The following is a 21,332-nucleotide window of genomic DNA, read 5'->3' on the forward strand; positions in this document are numbered from 1 at the left end:
AAAGAGTAAATTTCCCATGGAGTCAAATAATGTGAAGAGCACAAGATATAACAACAACAAAAAAAATGATATTTAAAAAATAGCAGTTAATAATAATGTAATATCCACATTTGCCAGGTGCTATGAGCTTTATATTAATGATCTCAATTCCCACAAGCAAACAGTGAAATAAGCGCTGCTATTAGCCCTTGCTCTGTACCATTTAAGATATGAGGAAACTCATGCTCAAAGTAGGTAAGTAATGCGCCTAATGAAACAGTATTTTAAAGAGAAAAATAATTCAAATTGATCTGTTTTAAACCACTGTGATACATCATTATTACTGACAGGTCTCCCCACAAAGCTCATTCAAATTCTGTTCACGCACGCAGAATTTGCAGAGATTGTTTCCATGCATAGGGTTTTGATCTCATGTCACACAAATATCAGAGGAAATCTTGATTCTAAGAGAGAAAAATTCAATCCCAGGGGCATAAACCAAAGACAAATCCCTTTAATTAGATGTTTATTTCATATAAAACACATACTAAATTTAAACGGAACATATGAGACACAAATAACATTTTAAATAAATATGTACTTGTCAACAACTGCCTAATCCTTTTCTACATCTTTTATTTCAAATCATTTCACTTGTTCCCACTTGTGAGCCCACTCTCTCTCACAGGTTGACCTTGGTTTGAAAAGTATAGGGAACCTCTTCCTCAGAAGCTGCAGGCACGGTATTATGGTCGGTTTTGCTGCTTGTCCCTCATTCTGCTCTCTATCAGGGCTATTGCCTTCTACGATTTAGCACGTGCAAGCTAATGCAGGAGAATGTTATCTTTGCCATACCACAGAATGTTGAATATCAGTTCAGTGAAGCTTCCTAATCTTGCTTTCTCAGGGAATGTCTATTGCCCGACCCCAGACCTATTTAATGCTACCTATAGTGCAGGGTCAAATTTCATTTCTGTCTTCTGAACTCTACCATTTAGCATCTGAGAACAAGCTATATAAGAAGGGTATTTTTTCATATGTTTGGTGTTTGGCATGACTAGTATAAATAAATTAATGACAGAACATCCTATCTTATCTCCCCAAGTACAATATTGAGAGATTCTAGCAAGAAAACTTTCCCTCTATTGCAAATGTCAGCTACAGGAAAGGAATGCAAGGGACAAAAAGAGAGGAAAAGACAATTAACCAAAGGATAATGTAGACTGATGTGGTAGCAGATGTTCCAGGAAAATTATCTTCACATCCAGAAAAAATATAAAATCTTCATATATCTGTTTCCTGCTTTATAGTTCTATTGTAACCCATTATATAGTATATGGCTTATATTTCTATTACATCCCATTACATGAGATAAGTTTAATGTATATATTTTTTATATTTTTAAGTTTAATAAAAAACCTGTCAGAATTACTCAAAGAAGGATTAATAAAAACTTTATTGATTAGTTATTTATACGGGTAATTTAAAAGAAAAAATAAAAGTATCAAATTTTGATTATGCTAAATATCAAAATATATTACTACAGAGCATGTGGTGTTTTCCTTAAAACTAGTTCAAATAGTCTATAAAATATCATTTTGATAGGGAATGTATATTATTGGAGAATTATCTTTTTATCACTGATTTACTATCATCTTATCTTAATATTCACATAGTAAAAAACTAAAACATACCTCAGATGTTTTCTAACTAAGAAACCACGTATCCACCTTTGAACAATCAAAACTGGGGAATTATGAGCCATGATTTCATTAATTTTTGAAATAACATATTTAATATTATTAATTTCATCCTCATAGGTTGATCCCTGTAAAAAGAAAACATATTTTATATTTACATTTCATGAAGGTATTTCCAAAAGACATTTTAAACTTGATAGTCTGATGGTATAAATTACTAAGATGTTCACAGTTGTCTTATAGGCTAAGAGTTAAAAAATAACTATTTTATTAAATCATGAACAGAATATCAAGAATTAGTAGCACCAAATAATTTCAATTCTCTACACAAAACGCAGTTTTCTCCATTCTATCTTCTTCTCTCAATGTGATATCATAGGTATAAAATTTTGACCGTAATCATGTTGATTTCTGAAAAGTAGCCCATGAATAGGTCTCCAATGAAACTCTAAAAGTATTCTAAGTTCCCCTTAGAGAAAACTGACACACGTTACATTTATAAAATAATTTACAGTAGTTCAAAATTTTGTTGCAGCTTAACTAGAATGTCGGACACTTTTACTGGAAAACAGCACATTCCCCTGGGGGAAATATATTCTATATTGTCTTTAAAGAAATTACCTCTAAGATCTTGGTTTCTGCAAATTTTTAGATTTGGGATCACAGATTCCACATATCCTATTGATCATTTGACTAGTTAGAAATAAAGCCACTTTACTTAGTTTTGAATGTAAGGGTTAAGCATTAAAAACCTAAAATTTACACTGTTTGTAAGGCACCTAGCCTGAAAATTACCAACCTCATCACATTAAAAACATACATTTTTTTTCCCCCTTTACACTCAATCAGCTACATACTGCTAGAAAAAAAATCACAAAGCCTTGCAGATTAGTACTACTTCAGATTTATACTTGCGAACATTCATTGCTAATTAGCAAATTCTTTACTGGCCCTCACTTGGTTCCATTTCCAACAGGAGCTATCGCAAACCTTCAATACTGTTCTCAATACTCTCCAAACCCTTTCCCTAGAGCTCCCTAAACATCTTGCTTCCTTTTCACAGAAAAAAGAGGGCCATCAAGTCTTAGCTCCATCAACTAACTCTCCTCCATTCTCTACAAATTTAACTATATTACCATTTAACTATACTCCTATAAATACTGAGTATAAGTGACTTCTACTCAATCATAAAACAAGAAGTATCTCACTTCCTGTCCAAGATTGGCACTCCATCACTGCTGGGTCCCATCTCCCTCTGTTTTCAATTACTTCCCCTCTATGGTCACTATCCCTTTACCTATAAATATGATGTAGCCTCAGCCATCTTTAAAACGCACACAAATAATCACACATATCCCAACCTCTATCCTTTGTATCTAACTTTCATTAAGAGCCCAAATTCTTGAAACAGAATTCCACATTTGCTGCCCCCACCTTCTCCCTTCCTGTAACTCATTCCACTGGCTTCTAACCCTACCATCCTATTTGGTACTTTTCTTACAAAATTATCATTGGACATTCCTCCTTGAAACACTTCCTTTGGCCTTTGTACACCATTCCTCCTAGTTTTCCTTACATAAATCTTGTTTACTTCTGGACTTTTTAAAGACCTATCCATACTCTGCTTAAGGTCATATTGAAAGGATTTTCTCCATTTGTCTCTTTTCAATCTGAACACATTCTGCATGTGATTGCATTCAAATTTACAGCTTCAACACTCATCTATGTGCTGATGACTCACAGATTTCTAGCTTCAGGCCTGAACTCTCTCTTAAGCTACAGAACTATACGGTCAAACTGATCTCCAATTAAACTCAACTTTCCCAAACATGAATCTTCCTCCCTAATCTGCTTTCTCATATGCTCTAGTGAGTGGTACAAGTGCCCTTAGTTACCTAATGCAGAAACCCTGGAACCATTCTTGGCTCTCTTTTCTCTCATGCTTCTTCACATCCAAATGTTGCTAGGCCCAGTATATTCAACATCTCAAATATCTGTCTGACCTCTCCCTTTTCTTCTATTCTCTGTCACCACTTTATTGCACATCTTTATCACTGCTTCCCTAACTTACTAAAAATGTCCTACCTAATATCTGAAATAATCCCCCTTCCTCCTCTCCCTCCAAACCATAATATGTACTATTGCTAAAGTGAACTTTCCAAAATGCAAATCTGACCATATGGCATCCTTGCTTAATATATTTCACTGGCACATCATTGAAAGATAAATTACAAATTTCTTGAATTGGTACACAAAATCTTTGATCTAGTTTCTTCTTACCACTTCAATCTCATTTTCCTTCACCCTACATATAATACCTTCCACTCTGACAATATCCAACCACTTACCCCTGTGAAAATTACCTCATAACCAAACCCCAGTGCTTTTTACAGATGACATTCCAGTTTCTTGACTGCCCTTCTCAATTACTTGTCTATCTTAGTCTTTTCAAGACTCAGTTCTTTCCTCCAAGAAGCCTTTCTTTATATTGATCTGAGTTCAATATCCTTCTATAATATTATCCTGTGCAATAACCCATTTGTCACACTCGACAATGTTGAATTTTACTTGAGTCCTGTGATCCTGGAAAACAGTAAAGGTTAAGAATTCTCCTGATGCCTTTGTCTCAGGAAATGGTTTACTGCAAAGAAGCGCCCTTCCCCTATATTACTTAGATAATACCCATGAATGCCCCCCTTGTTTACCTCTGACAAGTTCCTGACACAGACCATCTAAATTCCCAGTCTTTGCCTATTAATAATTAGCTGAACTGCTTTGTCCCCACTGACCAATAGAACAAAATGTTTGTTAACCAAACTTGGTTAAGGTTCTCTCTTTCCCCTAGGCCCCTGAACTTTGGCCCACTTTCACCCTGAGACAGCACAGACACCTTCTTAATAGCCCCTCCTGAGAACGGGCTACTGTCAGGGTAAAACCTTCTCTGATCTAGTGTGAGACCATGCCACTCCCCTTCATCCTATTTACCCACACTAGATCTTTCCAGCCGTGTTTATTCCTCCCTATAAAAGAAAAAACCTTTTTGCCTGTATTTTATGATGTCTGCAGATCTTAATGTCAGAACATTCTCCCTATTTGCAACAGCCCCTTTCCCACTCTTGCAGTAATCCTTTCAAATAAAGTTTCTCCATACTAAATCTTGATTTTTTTTCTTTTTTATTAACAAGCTTATGCTATAATGCCATCATTGGTCTACCTTCCCCACTGCAACATAAACTCACCAAGTTTAATGACTCTCTCTTTATCCTATATCTCTAGGACTAAGTAAGCTATCTGGTCTAACTAGCATTCAATTATCAGTTGACTATTAAATCACTAAGTAATAGTCACTTGCACATTGTCATATTTGGCCTCCAAGCTTGATCTGGCAATGTCAATCTGTTTTTGTAACTCACCTCTTACCTGGCCGCAGTAATATCATACTCCTAAGTTTTCTACCTTTTTAATTTTTATTTCTGATCTGTTTTGCTGGTTCCTCTTCTTCTGCAAGGCATTTAAATATTGGTATAATTTAGGCCTTCTTCTTTTTTCACTTCTTTTTGCCAACTCTCCTCGAATGATCAGCTTCCTTGCTACATCTTACTATCTCACATAAGCTGACTATCGACACAGCTGTATCTCCTGTCAAGAATTCTCTCTTAAATTACAAACCTTTAAAATTACTTCCAATTCCATTTCTCTACTTATGTGTCAAAAACTGAAATAATTATCTCCCCAATCAAAACCATCCCCAATCCACACCTCATACTGCATTATATATAGTCATTAAAACTATTCTCCAGAAAGTGATGTCAGCATCATGGTGGAGTGAACTTGCCCAGGACTCTCTCCCCTCCAACATACAATGAAAAGGGGCATCCATACTCCAACAGAGGACATCCTAACACAACACAAACAGGTCAGAGAAACACGCAGCCACACAATGGAGGGTGGCGAGGCTGAAGCCCCCCTTGGAGGATCTGGAATGGGGTAAGAGAGAACTTCGCTCCCTCCCCTAAAGACTGTGATCACAACCATGGGAGGATTCATGAGGGAAGGAGTGGGGAAGGGGACACTCATTTGCAGGAACAAGGACTCCACAGGGCCCTTGCAGCCTAGATGGAAGCCCTTTAATGGGGCAAGAGCTTTCAAGGGGAGGTGACCTCATCAAGCCACACCCCAGGAGACCAGTTAGTGAGAATGAGAAAGCCCACAGACCATGCAGGAGAAAGCACCCCTCCCTCCACCTGCCCCACACCTGCTCCACTGCCTGGGATTTTGGGTGAAGGTGTAGGACTCAGAATATGCAGCTCTTGACCACCATCCAATGGTGATAGGTGGTAACTGCAACCAAATAATACCAGAATGCAAAAGACCTGACCCACCTCAACTAACAACATCAGACACTATATTAAATCTCCAGCCCACAGAGAAAATGACAAGCACCCATAATTCAATTCTGAGGACACATAAATATGTAATCTAAATGACAATGAATTCAAAATAGCTATCATCAAAAAACTCAATGAGGTAAAAGAGAATGTAGAGAAACAATTCAACAAGTTCACAAGCTACTTCACAAAATAAATTGAAACTACAAAGGAGAATCAAACAGAAAGATTAGAGATGAGGGGCAGGCTCTATGGCTGAGTGGTTAAGTTCACACGCTCCGCTGCGGCTGCCCAGGGTTCGGATCCTGGGCGCGGACATGGCACTGCTCATCAGGCCATGTTGAGGCGGCGTCCCACATCCCACAACTAGAAGGACCTGCAACTAAGATATACATCTGTGTACGGGGGAGTTTGGGAGATAAAGCAGAAAAAAAATATATTAAAAAAAATTATTTAAAAAAAAAAAAGATTAGAGATGAAAGACACAATGGAAGAGATAAAACAAAATACGGATTCCCTGAATGCTTGAGTGAACATCATAGAGGAGTGTATCAGCATAATCAAAGATAGACATGTTGAAATGTTCCAGACAGAGGAGGAGAGAGAACTAAGGCTAAAAAAGAAATGAAGAAAGTCTCCGAGAAATATCTGACTCAATGAGGAAATGCAACATCAGAATTATAGGTATTCAAGAAGAAGAAAAGAAGGAGAATGGAGCAGAAAGCGTGTTCAAAGAAATACTAGCATAAAACTTTCCAAACCTAGGGAAAGAGAGGGAAACCTGTGTGGAAGAGGCTTCCAGATCTCCTAGATTTGCCAGTGTAAAAAGACCTACTGCAAGGCATATAGTAGTAAAACTGGAAAAAATGAATGACAAAGAAAGAATACTAAAGGCAGCAAGGCATAAGAAAATAACCTGCAAAGGAAGCTCTATCAGGATTTCTCTGTAGAAACCTTACAAGATAGGAGAAAATGGAATGACATATTCAAATCTTTAAAAGACAAAAATCTTCAGCCAAGAATACTCTATCCAGCAAAAGTATCCTTGAGATATGAGGGAGAAATTAAAACTTTCCCAGAAAAACAAAAGTGTGTAGCCATCACACCCCCCCCCCAAGAAATCCTCAAGAAGGCCGTCATAAGTGAAAACAAAAAGGGAGAATAGGGTCACAAAACACAGAGTAAGGACATAAACAGGTAGACAGAATCAGAATAGGATAGCAAATACTCAACTATAGCATTAAACTAAAGGGAAGGAAAACACTAAAAACAGAGATAATCCTGTTATTTAAACCAGAAACTCACAACACAAGATGGAATAAGATATGAGAAAAACAACTTAGGAGGGAAGGAGGAAAGGGACTGAATCGGTTTAGATTAAGGAACTAAGAGGCCATCAGAAAATGGACTATCTTATACACGAGATTCTGAATACAAACCTCAGGGTAACCACTAAACAAAAAGCAGAAAAGAGACACAAAGAATAAATAAGGAGAAAACAAAAAAACACATCATAAAAATCTGCATAATTCAATGGGTAGACCAAAACACACAGAATGAGAAACAAAGGAAATTCAGGAAAAATGGAAAACAAGTGATAAAATGATAGCATAAAGCCCACATACATCAATAATCAACCTAAACATAAACGGGTTGAACTCTCCAATAAAGACACTGAACAGCAAAATGGATTAGAACAAGACCCAACAATATGCTGCCTCCAGGAAACACATCTCAGCTCCAATGACAAACACAGGCTCAGAGTGAAGGGGTGGAAGACAGTACTCCAAGCTAATGGCAAACAAAAGAAAGCAGGTATCACAATACTTATATTGGACAAAGTAGACTTCAAGATAAGAAAGGTAAAGAGAGACAAAGAGGGGCAGTATATAATGATCAAAGGGACACTCCATCAAGAAGAAATAAGGCTTATAAATATCTGTGCACCCAACACAGGAGCACCAAAGTTTATAAAGCAACTATTAACAAACCTAAAAGAAGATATTAATAATAAGACAACAACAGTAGGGGACCTCAACACTCCACTCACTTCAATGGATAGATCATCCAGACAGAAAATCAACAAGGAAACAGTGGAATTAAATGAAACACTAAACCAGTTGGACTTCATAGACATATATAGAACACTCCATCCAAAAACAGCATAATACACATCTTTCTCAAGTGCACACGGAACATTCTCAAGAATTGACCATATGTTGGGAAACAAGGCAAGCCTCAATAAATTTAAGAAAATTGAAATAATAACAAGCATCTTTTCTAATCATAATGCTATAAAGCTAAAAATTAATTACAAGAAAAAAGCTGAGAAGGGGACAAAGATGTGGAGACTAAACAACATGTTATTGAACAAGCAATGGATCATTGAAGAAACTAAAGGAGAAATAAAAAAATATCTGGAGACAAGTGAAAATAATAACATATCGTACCAAATCACATGGGATGCAACAAAAGCTGTATTAAGAGGTAAATTCATCGCAATACAGACACATCTTAACAAACAAGAAAAATCCCAAATAAGTAATCTTAAACTACACCTAACCCAATTAGAGAAAGAAGAACAAACAAAGCCGAAAGTCAGCAGAAGGAGAGAAATAATAAAAATCAGAGCAGAAATAAATGCTACTGAAACAAAAAAGGCAGTAGAAAGGATAAATGAAACAAAGAGCTGGTTCTTTGAGAAGATAAATAAAGTTGACAAATCTGTAGCCAGACTTACAAAGAAAAAAAGAGGGAAAGCTCAGATAAACAAAATCAGAAATGAAAGAGGAGAAACAACAACAGACTCCAAAGAAATACAATGGATTATAAGAGAATATTACAACAAAACTGTATGCCAACAAAATGGATAATCTAGAGGAAATGGATAAATTCTTAGACTCTTACCACCTCCCAAAGCTGAATCAAGAAGAAACAGATAATCTGAATAGACCAATCACAAGAAAAGAGATTGAAACAGTAATCAAAAGCATATGAAAGAATAAAAGCCCAGGACCAGGTGGCTTCCTTGGGGAATTCTACCAAACATTCAGAGAAGATTTAATACCTATCCTTTCCAAAAAATTAGGGAAGATGGAACACTTGTAACACATTCTACAAGGGCAACATCACTCTGATACCAAAGCCTGACAAGGACAACACAAAAAAGGAAAACTACAGGCCTATATTGATGATGAACATAAATGCAAAAATCCTCAACAAAATTTTGGCAACCCAAATTCAACAAAACATCAAAAGGATCATACATCATGATCAAGTGGGACTTATACCAGGGACACAAGGATGGTTCAACATCTGCAAATCAATGTGATATATCACGTCAACAAATTGAGGAATAAAAACCACACAATCATCTCAACAGATACAGAGAAAACATTTGATGAGATCCAACAGCCATTTAGGATAAAAACTCTTAACAAAATGGGGATAGAAGGAAATCACCTCAACATAATAAAGGCCATATATGACAAACCAACAGCCAACATCATACTCAATGGGCAAAAACTGAACGCCATCCCCCTGAGAACAGGAACAAGACAAGGATGCCCACTATCACCATTCTTATTCAACATAGTACTGGAGGTTTTGGCCAGAACAATTAGACAAGAGAAAGGAATAAAAGGAATCCAAATAGGGAGTGAAGAAGTGAAACTCTCGCTGTTTGCAGATGACATGATCTTATATAAAGAAAACCCCAAAGAATCCATCAGAAAACTAATAGAAATAATTAACTACAGTAAAGCTTCAGGGTACAAAAACAACTTACAAAAATCAGTTGCTTTTGTACTCCAATAATGAACTTACAGAAAGAGAGCTCAAGAATACAATTCCATTTGCAATTGTAACTAAAAGAATAAAGTACCTAGGAATAAATTTAACCAAGGAGGTGAAGGACCTAATACAATAAAAACTATCAGACATTACTGAAAGAAATTGATAATGACATAAAAAGATGGAAAGAGGTTCCATGCACATGGATTGGAAGAATAAACATAATTAAAAAGTCCATACTACCCAAAGCAATCTACAGATTCAATGCAATCCCAATCAGAATCCCCATGACATTCTTCATGGAAATAGAACAAAAAATACTAAAATTCATTTGGGGCCACCAAAGACCCCAAATTGCTAAGGCAATCCTGAGAAAAAAGAACAAAGCTGGAGGTATCACAATCCCCGACTTCAAAATGTACTACAAAGCCATAGAGATCAAAACTGCATGATACTGGTACAAAAACAAGTACACAGATCAATGGAACATAACTGAAAGCCCAGAAATAAAACCGCACATCTACAGACAGCTAATCTTCAACAAAGGTGCAAAGAACATACAATGGAGAAAAGAGAGTCTCTTCAATAAATGGTGTCGGGAAAACTGGACAGCCATGTGCAAAAGAATGAAGGTAGACCATTATCTCATGCCATACACAAAAATAAACTCAAAATGGATCAAAGACTTGAAGATAAGTGCTGAAACTATAAAACTTCTGGAAGATAATATAGGTAGTACGCTCTTTGACATCAAACTAAAAAAGATCTTTTCGAATACCATGTCTTCTCAGACAAGGGAAACAAAAGAAAAAATAAACAAGTGGGAGTTCATCAGACTAAAGAGCTTCTGCAAGGCAAAAGAAACTAGAATCAAAACAAAGAGACAACCCACCAATTGGGAGAAAATATTTGCAAATCATATATCTGACAAGGGGTTAATCTCCATAATATATAAGGAATTCACACAACTGAACAAAAAACCAAATAACTCAGTCAAAACATGGGCAGAGGATATGAACAGACATTTTTCCAAAGAAGATATACAGATGGCCAATAAACACTTGAAAAGATATTCAATATCACTAATCATCAGGGAAATGCAAATCAAAACTACATTAAGATACCACCTTACACCTGTTAAAATGGCTATAATCACTAAGACTAAAAGTAACAAATGTTGGAGAGGTTGTGGAGAGAAGGGAACCCTCAGATACTGCCGGTGAGAATGCAAAATGGTGTAGCCACTATGGAAAACAGTATAGAGATGCCTCAAAAAACTAAAAATAGAACTACCATACAACCCAGCTATCCCATTACTGGGTATCTACCCAAACAATCTGAAATCAACAATCGAAAGTAACATATGCACCCCTATGTTCATTGCAGCACTATTCACAATAGCCGAGACATGGAAACAATTCAAGTGCCCACCGACTGATGACTTCATAAAGAAGATGTGGTATATATATACAATGGAAAACTACTCAGTCATACAAAAGACAAATTCATCCCATTTACAACAACACAGAAGGACCTGGAGGGAATTATGCTAAACAAAATAAGCTAGACTGAGAAAGACAAACACCAGATGATTTCACTCATATGTGGAATATAAACAAACACATGGACAAAGAAAACATTTCAGTGGTTACCAGGGCAAGGGGGGTGAGGGGTGGACACAGGGGTTGAAGTGGAGCACTTCCACAGTGACAGTCAAGAAATAACATACAACTGAAATCTCACATTGATTAAACTATTACGAACTCAATTAAAAAACAAAACAAAACTATTCTCCACCTTGTCAACCAAGTAATAAACCCACATTCCTAATTCTCGCTTTCCCTTTCCACCCAAGAATCACTAAATTCTATCAAAAGGTATCTCTTCAAACTGTTACATATAATTTATATCCTCTACCAATTTATTAAATCAGCTTTTAAAAACTAGGGCTCAAACAACTGCAATAGGCTCCTCACAAATTTCCCTACATTAAATTTCCCACCTCTCCAAAATTACAGAATATATTATGATTTTTCTAGAATGAAAATTGGGTCATGTAAAATCCTTAAATGTTTCCCTAAGATCTTGCAAGATAAAGTCCTGTCTCCTTTGTATTACACTTAACACCCTTGCTATGTTAATTCTGCTTTCTTCCAGCATCATTTGACATGCCCAAACATGTCCTCTAAACTCCAAGAACACTAAATTACTTGTTGTCACTTGCTTGTGCCAAGCTCTAGCATGACCTCTGTTCCTTTGCAAATGCTTTTCACTTTGCCTCACATGCTCTACACTTGCCAGCACCTCTATTTGCCTAATGATTTCTTCTATTTGAAAAACTCATCAGAATACTTTTGCTTTTTCTTTTCTCCATGACTAGAGAGCTGAACTTCAAAGATTTATAAAGAAAATATATGTAGTTCTTTCATAGATCTTGCCCCATACTTGGATCCATGATGCTGTTTTTCATTATTTCTTTTACTATTGCTGCTTCTTAATTTGCTTTCTCTACCATAATTCCTATTCATGCATAGTAGATATCTTAGAACTCATCTCTATGTCTTATATCTTTTCTCATCATTTTCAAGTATTTCTTCTCAATTTGGTGAAGCCATTCTGTCAAAAGTCAGCTTTCTCATATTGAGTTTTCTATTAGCCTGTCAACTACTCCAGTTTAGTTATGTAGCTGAGACTAAGCTCCTTTCTGAAGCTCCTGATTTCCCTATCACGGATGAGTCCTGCCACATACCAGTTTGCTATTTATTATAACCCTGCCTGGACTAGGGCCTCTCCATGAAATTTATCCTGTGACCTGTAGCAATGGATCTTATCTGCCAGTTGGTACACTATTACCCTCGACAAATAGGAGGATTTGCAGAATTTGCTCTAGTTCCTGTCATCTTGTTATATGTATTAGGAAGAACAGCTTAAAGTCAGACTGACCTAGCTTCTACCTTTGATTCAGTCTCATCTTCATTATATTGAAAAAAATCTTCACTACATCTAGAAGCAATTCTATTAAATAATCTTTTATTTAAATGTTATCATTTACTGGTTTCTAGTATAGATGTGATTTCCTCTAATCTTTATGTTTCTTTGTTCATTGCATCCGGGCTCATGGGGTGCACGTGTGTGTGTGTGTGAGTCAAGGATAGCAAAATATGCCATGCCAAAATATGACTGTTGGAATTCAAGACATGCTACCCCAAAATATGCCCCTTTGGTGTACTGATTGAGTGGTAGGTACTTGAAAAACAGCAAATTCAGGGAGAGGATTTCTCTAGACTTCCCTTATCTGCCTAAAGATAGATCTTCCAAAAGGCGTTCAATTATAAATTCCTTCCTTCCCCAGGAGTTTCATCAATCAGCGAAGATGGACTCTATCTTCTTCTTCTTCTTCTTCTTCTTCTTCTTCTTCTCCCCAAAGCCCCCCAGTACATAGTTGTATCTTCTTGTTGTGAGTGCCTCTGGGTGTGCTATGTGGGATACTGCCTCAGCATGGCTTGATGAGCATTGTCATGTCCACACCCAGGATCCAAACCAATGAAACCCTGGGCCACCAAAGCAGAGCATGAGAACTTAACCACTCAGCCATGAGGCCGGCCCCCAAGATGGACTCATCACAGGAGAGGAGATCAGAAAGAAATTAGCAGAAGAGGAGATTAGGAGAGGACACCACACCCAGACAAACTTTGTCACAAACGTTGTCTATTCCTCTAAGAACTCACTCATTTTTCCTAAAAATCATTTACTCTCTCTTAAAGAGGCCTACATCCTCCCTCCCCACTCTGTATTAATATGGTATTTAAGCATGAATTCTAAGCCATCTGAGGGGGTGATTCATTTTTCCCTGGGTATCTCCCATGTGTACATGAGATATACATGTTAATAAACTTTTTTTTTCTTATCTGTCCTTTGTTACTGAGGTCTCAGCTAAGAACTCAGAAGGGCAGAAGGAAAATTATTTTTCCTCCCCTACAGAGAGGTTGAGTACGTAAGGAAGAAGTGAGGGAGAAGGATACAGAAAGGAATTTAGATGACTATGCTTTAGTGATCCTAGTCAGATGCTACAGATCTCACCAGCAGAGAACCATTACAGCAAAGAGCCCTGCTTCCCACCAAGGCATGAATAATTCCTTCTCTTTAAAGAGAGAAACAGAATCATCATCAGCTGTGGGCAGAGTTAGTGTCTCCGCCAGAGAACAAAAAACCTCTAGACAATACTCAAGCTTTCTAATGTCCTAAAACAATCGTCTTGTAAATGCCAAAAAAGCTATCCCTGAAAACTTCTACACGTGCCATAAACTATTTGATATCTGAAGATAAGTGGATGTATCCTCTTTCTAAGGGAAAGTAGTGCATTTCCTCCACTAGAGGAGTGATGGCTCTAGAGAAAAACTGCCTGGGTTTAAATTCCAGTTCTACCACTTGCTAGCTGTGTGATCTAGGGTAAGTAACCTATCTGTCCCCTGTTCATGATCTGTAAAATAGAGATGGCAGTGGTACTACCTCTTTGGGATGTTATGAGGGAATATTTGCAAAGCACTCAGAACAGTGGCTAAAACATTTCAATATCCAAACGCTATCTGTCAACAGTTTTATAGTAATACTCAAAATGATACAGCATTTTAGAGTTTACAAAGGACTTCTATATATCTTATTTTATACTCAAGAAATTAGTCTACAGCAATTTACTAAGCAATTATCCAAACTAACATAATGTAAAATTATGAAATCAACAAATTAACTATAAAAGACAATTAGTACTAATGTTTTCAATCCAATAAAAGCAATTAAAGGATTATAGTAAACACTTGGCAAAGAACAACATATGCTTAGGCAAAAAACTGTCAACAATCAACAAAACAGATATAGAATAATGCAATATCTATACTCTACCACTTGCTATTCTAACCCTGGAATGAAAATGTGGCTATTGCTAATCCTGGTATAAAGCATAATGAGGCATTTCAAAAGAATAGTAAGGACTTTTGCAATATGAATCATATGGAAGAGAGTATTTTGTGTTCTAACAGGAAGAGTATTTTAAAAACAAATTCTAGGGGCTGGCCCTGTGTGTAGTGGTTAAGTTCACGCTCTGCTTAGGTGGCCTGGTGTTCACAGGTTCAGATGCCAGGTGCGGACCTGGTGCTTGTCAGGTCACACTGTGGTGGCACACCACATAAAATAGGAATGTTAGCTCAGCAATAGTCTTCCTCAAGCAAAAAGAGGAGGATTGGCAACAGATGTTAGCTCAGGGCCAATTTTCCTCACACACACACAAAATGAAAAAACAAATTCCAGAACTATATTCCAGATTGTATACAATTACACAAAGAGATTCTCAATTAATTGATATTCTAAATAGATTTGTACAGACTTTCTTTCCTATTCCCAAGTTTTTATTTCTTCTATATGTATCTTGTCCCTTAGGTCTATCTTTTTCTATTCCATTTGTGATTTTTTCTCATCAAAATTTCCTAATTTGGCACACATTTTCTCAGCATATTTGAAAAATGTAAATCATACTAATCCCATAAGTACTAATTTCAGATAGAGTAAATCCATACAGTTTCTACCTTTTTATTCCATCAGAAAGCATATTATATCCATAATATAGTCACTTTAATCATTATATGAAATGGTAAAAATCTGTGTGAAACTCCGCACACTGGTTAGGAAGATTTTGCATTATTTTAAATCAGTATTTCTAAGAATCACTTGGTAAACACTTTAGAAACATCTATCATCAATTCTCAAGTTTTAAAAAGATTCACCTGAATCAAGTACCATTAAATAATTTAAAATAAAATTTAAAATTATAATAATATAACAGTATAGAAATTTTAGAAAATAAAAGCAAATATAAGAAAAACCTTACTCAAATTTCCACCACACAAATGAACTATTGTCATTTTTTATTCACTTCCAAATTTCCACCACTCTAATGAACTATTACCATTTTTTAAATATTCACTTCCAAATATTTTCCCTCTTTTCATAGCTTATCTTTTGATTCACATAACAGTCTTTTATACAGCAAATTATTTAAAAAAATTAAGTTCACTTTATCACTTTTTTCTCTTAAAGACAGTGCTTTTGGTGTCAGGTTTAAGAATTCTTTGCCTAGTCCTAGATTCCAAAGATTTCCTTCCATTTGTTTTCTAAACGTTTTATAGTTTTAAATTTTACACTTAACTCCATGATCTATTTTGAGTCATTTTTACTTGAGGTATGAAACTCAAGTTGTTCATTTGTGTGTGTGTATGGTTGGATGCCCAATTGTGTCAGCAACAGTTATTGAAAAGGTTATATATTCTCCATCAAATTACACTTACACCTTTGTCAAAATCAGTTGGACATATTGTGTGAACCTAGTTTTAGGTTTTCTGTTCTGTTCCATTGATCTATGTGTCTATGCTTCACCAATACCACGCAGTCTTGACTACTTCAGCGATATAAGTCTCAAGATCAGGTAACTGATTCCTTTCACTTTGTTTTTCAAAGCTGTTTTACCATCCTAGTTCCTTTAACTTTCCATGAAATGTTTAGAATAATCTTATCTATAACCACAGAAAATCTTGCACGATTTTCATAGGAATTACACTAAACCTGTATATCAATTTTGGGAGAATTGAGATCTCTATTATGTTGAGTCTTCTAATTTATTAATATGCTACATCTTTCCATTTATTTAGATATTCGAGTTTTTCATCAGTGTTTTATAATATTCAGCATACGAGTTCTGTGCATGTTTTGTTAGACTTACACCTAAGTATTTCATTTCTTTGAGTGATTATAAGTGATATTATATTTTTAATTTTGGTGCCCATGTGCTCATTGCTAGTATGTAGAAATATGATTGATTTTTATGTTTACCTGGCATCGTGTGGCCTTGCTAAGCTGACTCTCTACTTCTAAGAGCTGTTTAGGTAGATTCTTTGGGATTTTCTATATAGGAGATCATTTCATCTGCAAACAGGGAGTTTTATTTCTTCTTGTCTCATCTATATGTCTTTTATTTTCTTTTCTTGCCTTATTGCACTAGCTAGACTTACCAGCACCATGCTGACAAGAGAAGTGATAACAAGCATCCTTCCTTTGTTCCCAATCATGGTGAGAAAGCATTCAGTTTTTCACCATTAAGCATAATGGTAGCTGTAGTTTTTATGTTGATATTCTTTATAAAGAAAAGGAAGTTCCCCTTGATGCCTATTTTTCAGAGAGTTTTTGTTTTTTAATCATGAATGGAAGTTGAATTTTGTCAAATGTCTTTTCTCCATTAAATGATATAATATTTGATAGACTTTTTCTTTAGTCTTTTGATATGGTGAGTTACATTAACGCATTTTCAAAGATTGAACCAGCCTTGCATCCCTGCAATAAGGTCCACTTGATCATGGTACATACTTCTTTTTATATACAGATGGTCCTTATCTTACAATGGTTCAACTTACAATTTTTCAAATTTACAATGGTGGGAAAGCAATATGCATTCAGTAGAAACCATACTTTGAATTTTTTTCTTTTCCCAGGCTAGTGATATGCAGTTCAATACTCTCTTGTGATGCTGGGCAGGGTCAGTGAGCAGCAGCTTCCAGTCAGCCATGCAACCACAAGGATAAACAACCAATATACTTACAACCATTCTGGACCCATCCACCCATTCTGTTTTTCACTTCCTCAACCATAGGCAATAAATTACATGAGATACTCAACACTTTATTATAAAATAGGCTTTTTTTAAAGATGACTTTGCCCAACTACAGGCTAATGTAAGTGTTCTGAGCATGTTTAAGGTAGGCTAGGCTAAGATATGATGTTTGGTAGATTATGTATATTAATGCATTTTCAATTTACAATATTTTCTACTTATGATAGATTTTTCAGGACATAATCCTATTGTAAGTTGAGGAAGATCTGTATTGCTGAATTCTATTTGCTAACATTTTGTTAAGGATTTTTGTGCTTTTGTCATGAGGGATATTGGTCTGTAGTTTTCTTTCTTTGTACTGTCTTTGTCTGGTTTCGGTATCAAAGTAATATTAGCTTCATAAAATTAATTGGGAAGTGTTCCTTCTCATTTTCTAGAAGAAACTGTATAGAATTGGTGTTAATTCTTTTTAAAACATTTGGAACAATTTTTCAGTGAAATTATCTGGGTCCGGAGATTTCTTTCTTAGGAGTTCTAAAATTATAAACTCAATTTCTTTAATAGTTAAAAGACCACTCAAATCATCTATTTCATGTTGAGTGAATTTTGGTAGTTTGTGTTTCTTTGTGAAAGTGGTCCATTCATCTACACTGTCAAGTTTGTGTGTGTAGAATTTTTGTAGTATTCTCTTATCCTTTTGATGTTTGCAAGGTCTGTAGTGATAGCCCCTGTTTTATTCCTAATATTGGTAATTTGAGTCGGCTCTCTTTTTGTCCTCCATCAGTCTTGCTAGAGGTTTGTCAATTTTACTGATCTTTCCAAAGAACCAGATCTTTGTTTTACTGATTTTCTCAAATTTTTTTGTTTTCGATTTCACTGATATATGGTCTTATCTTTTTCATTGCCTTCTTCTGCTTACTTTGGGTTTATTTCACTCCTGTTTTTCTAGGTTCTTGAGAAGGGATCTTAGACCATTGATTTGAGGAGTCTACTCTTTTCCAATATATGCATTTTGTGCTGTTAATTTCCCTCTCAGCATTGCTTTAGCTGTGTCCCACAAATTTTGGAATCTTGTATTTTTATTTTAATTCAGTTAATGTATTTTTTTAGATTTCCCTTTTGGCTACATCTTTGACCTATGGACTCATTAGAAGAGTGTTCTTTAGTTTTTAAGTGTTTGGAGATTTTCCTCTTCTCTCTGTGGTCAGAGAACACACCCTGTGTGATTTAAATTCTTTTAAATTTGTTGAAGTTTGTTTTATGGAACAGGGTATGGCCTATATATGGTTCCATGGACACTTGAAAAGTGCTGTTGTTGAGTAGAGTATTCTATAACTATCAGTTGGATTCCATTGGTTGAGGGTGTTGCTGAGTTTTTCTTTATCTTTACTGATTTTCTGTCTAGTTGTTCTAATTGTTAAGAGTGGGGTTTTGATGTCTCTAACTGTAATTATGTCTATTTCTCATTTCAGTTTTATCAGGTTTTGCTTCAAATATTTTGTAGCTCTGTTGTTTGGTGCATTCACATTCAAGATTACTATGTCTTCTTGGCGCTTTGAAACTTTTATCATTATATAATGTTCCTCCTGCCCTCTGATAATTTTCTTTGCTCTGAAGTTTTATCTGATAAGATAGCCAATCACTCCTGTTTTCATTTGATTAATTTTGCTATGATATATCTTTCTTCATCCTTTTATTTTCAACCTACCTATATCATTATATTTGAAGTGAGTCTCTTGCAGACATCATGTAGTCAGGTCATGTTTTAAATCCATTTTCCCCTATCTATCTTTTAACTAGTGTATTTATACTATTAAAATTTTAATGCATTACTGATAGGTTAGGGCTTAAGTCTGTTATTTTATTTTATTTTTTGTTTTCTATTGTTTTTTATGTTACTTGTTTTCCTCTTTTTTTTTTTTTTTGAGTAAGATTAGCCCTGAGCTAATATCCGCCACCAATCTTCCTCTTTTTGCTAAAGTATATTGGCCCTGAGCTAACACCTGTGCCCATCTCCCTCTATTTTATATGTGGGATGCATGCCACAGCATGGTTTGATAAGCAGTGGGTAGATCCATGCCCAAGATCTGAACTGGCAAACCATGGGCCGCTGAAGTGGAGCACATGAACTTAACCACTGAGCCACTGGGCCAGCCCCTGTTTTCTTATTCTTAATTTCCTACTACTTACAGATCTTTAGAATTACATTTAGATTATTCTATAGTGCTTTTTGTGTATCCCTTTGTAGACTCTTTTTAGTGGTTGTGTATATATATACCTTACCTTCCTTTACATCCCTTTCTCAAGATTCGTTTGGCTATTTGGGTTCTTATACGGTCCCATAGAAATTTTAAGATTATTTTTTCTATTTTTGTGAAAAAATGCCATTGGGATTTTGACAGAGATTGCAATGAATTTGTAGATTGCATTGGGTAATATGGACATTTTAACAGTATTAGTTTTCCCAAACCATGAGCACAAAATATCTTCCTATTTATTTATCTTCTCCAATTTCTTTCATACATGCCTTATAGTTTTTCAGATCTTTCACTTCCTTGGTTAAGTCTATTCTAGTTATTTTATTCTATTTCATGCAATTGTAAATGGGATTGTTTTCTTAATTTCTCTTTCTGATAGTTCATTGTTACTACACAGAAATGCAATACTATATATTGATTTTGCATCCTGTAACTTTACTGAATTCATTCTAATAGTTTAGTTGTCAAGTTTTTGGAATTTTCTATATATAATATCATGTCATCTGAAACTGCTGACAGTTTTACTATTTCCTTTTTGATTTTTATGCTTTTTATTTCTTTTTCTTCCTTAATTACTCTGGCTAGGATTTGCAATACTATGTTGAATAAAAGTGGTGAGAGTGGGCATCCTTGTCCTGTTCCTGATCTTAGAGGAAAAGCTTTTAGCTTTTCACCATTGAGTATGATGATAGCTGTGGGCTCTCAGATATGGCTTTATTACTTTGATTTCTTCTTTGACCCTTTGGTTGTTCAGTAGCATGTTGTTTAATCTCCACTTAATTATGAATTGTCCAGTCTTCTTCTTGTAATTGATTTCTAGTTTCATATCATTGTGGTTGGAAAAGATGCTTGATATGATTTCAGTCTTTTTAAGTTTACTAAGACTTGCTTTGTGGCCTAAAGTATGATCTATCCTGGAGAATATTCCATGTGTGCTTGAGAAGAACTTGTATTCTGCTGCTATTGGATGGAATGTTCTGTAAATGTCTGTTAAGTCTATCTGTTCTAACATTTAGTTTAAGTCCAATGTTTCCTTTTGATTTTCTGTCTGGATGATGTATCTACTATTGAAAGTGGGGTATTTAAGTCCCCGACTATTATTGTATTGCTGTCTATTTCTCCCATCAAGCCTGTTAACATTTACTTTATATATTTCAGTGCTCATATGCTGGGTGTATAAATATTTACAAATGTTATATCTTCTTGTTGGATTGACCCCTTTATCATTATATAATGACGTTGTGTCTTATTACAGTCTCTGGCTTAAAGTCTATTTCATGTGATATAAGTATAGTTACCCCTACTTTCCTTTAGTTTCCACTTGCTAGGAATGTCTGCTCTATTTATTCTTCAGTCTATTTTCTTTCTGATGTTCATATTGGGTAATTTCTATTGTTCTATTTTCACTTTCCCTCATTCTTTCATCTTTCCCCTCCATTCTGCTGTTAAGTCTATCCACTGAGATTTTTATTTTGGTTATTGTATTTTTGAGTTCTCAAATTACCATTTGGTTGTTTATATCTACTATCACTCTACTGAGGCTTTCTATTTGCACATTTCA

General features: G+C 35.5%; 1 protein-coding gene across 1 annotated transcript in view; it reads right to left on the reverse strand.

The window, feature by feature from the left end:
- Positions 1-479: 479 nt before the first annotated feature.
- The window catches only part of LOC106832272 (leucine-rich repeat and IQ domain-containing protein 3), a 49,397-nt gene continuing 28,544 nt past the window's right edge, over positions 480-21,332 (reverse strand). Inside the window, exon 4 of the mRNA XM_044749007.2 lies at positions 480-1,807. Within this exon, the coding sequence (XP_044604942.2) occupies positions 1,631-1,807 (177 nt within the window). The 3' untranslated portion in view covers positions 480-1,630. The remainder of the gene's footprint in view (positions 1,808-21,332) is intronic.

The sequence above is a fragment of the Equus asinus genome, chromosome 16 (genome assembly GCF_041296235.1).
Source record: "Equus asinus isolate D_3611 breed Donkey chromosome 16, EquAss-T2T_v2, whole genome shotgun sequence".
NCBI classification, from domain to species: Eukaryota; Metazoa; Chordata; class Mammalia; order Perissodactyla; family Equidae; genus Equus; species Equus asinus.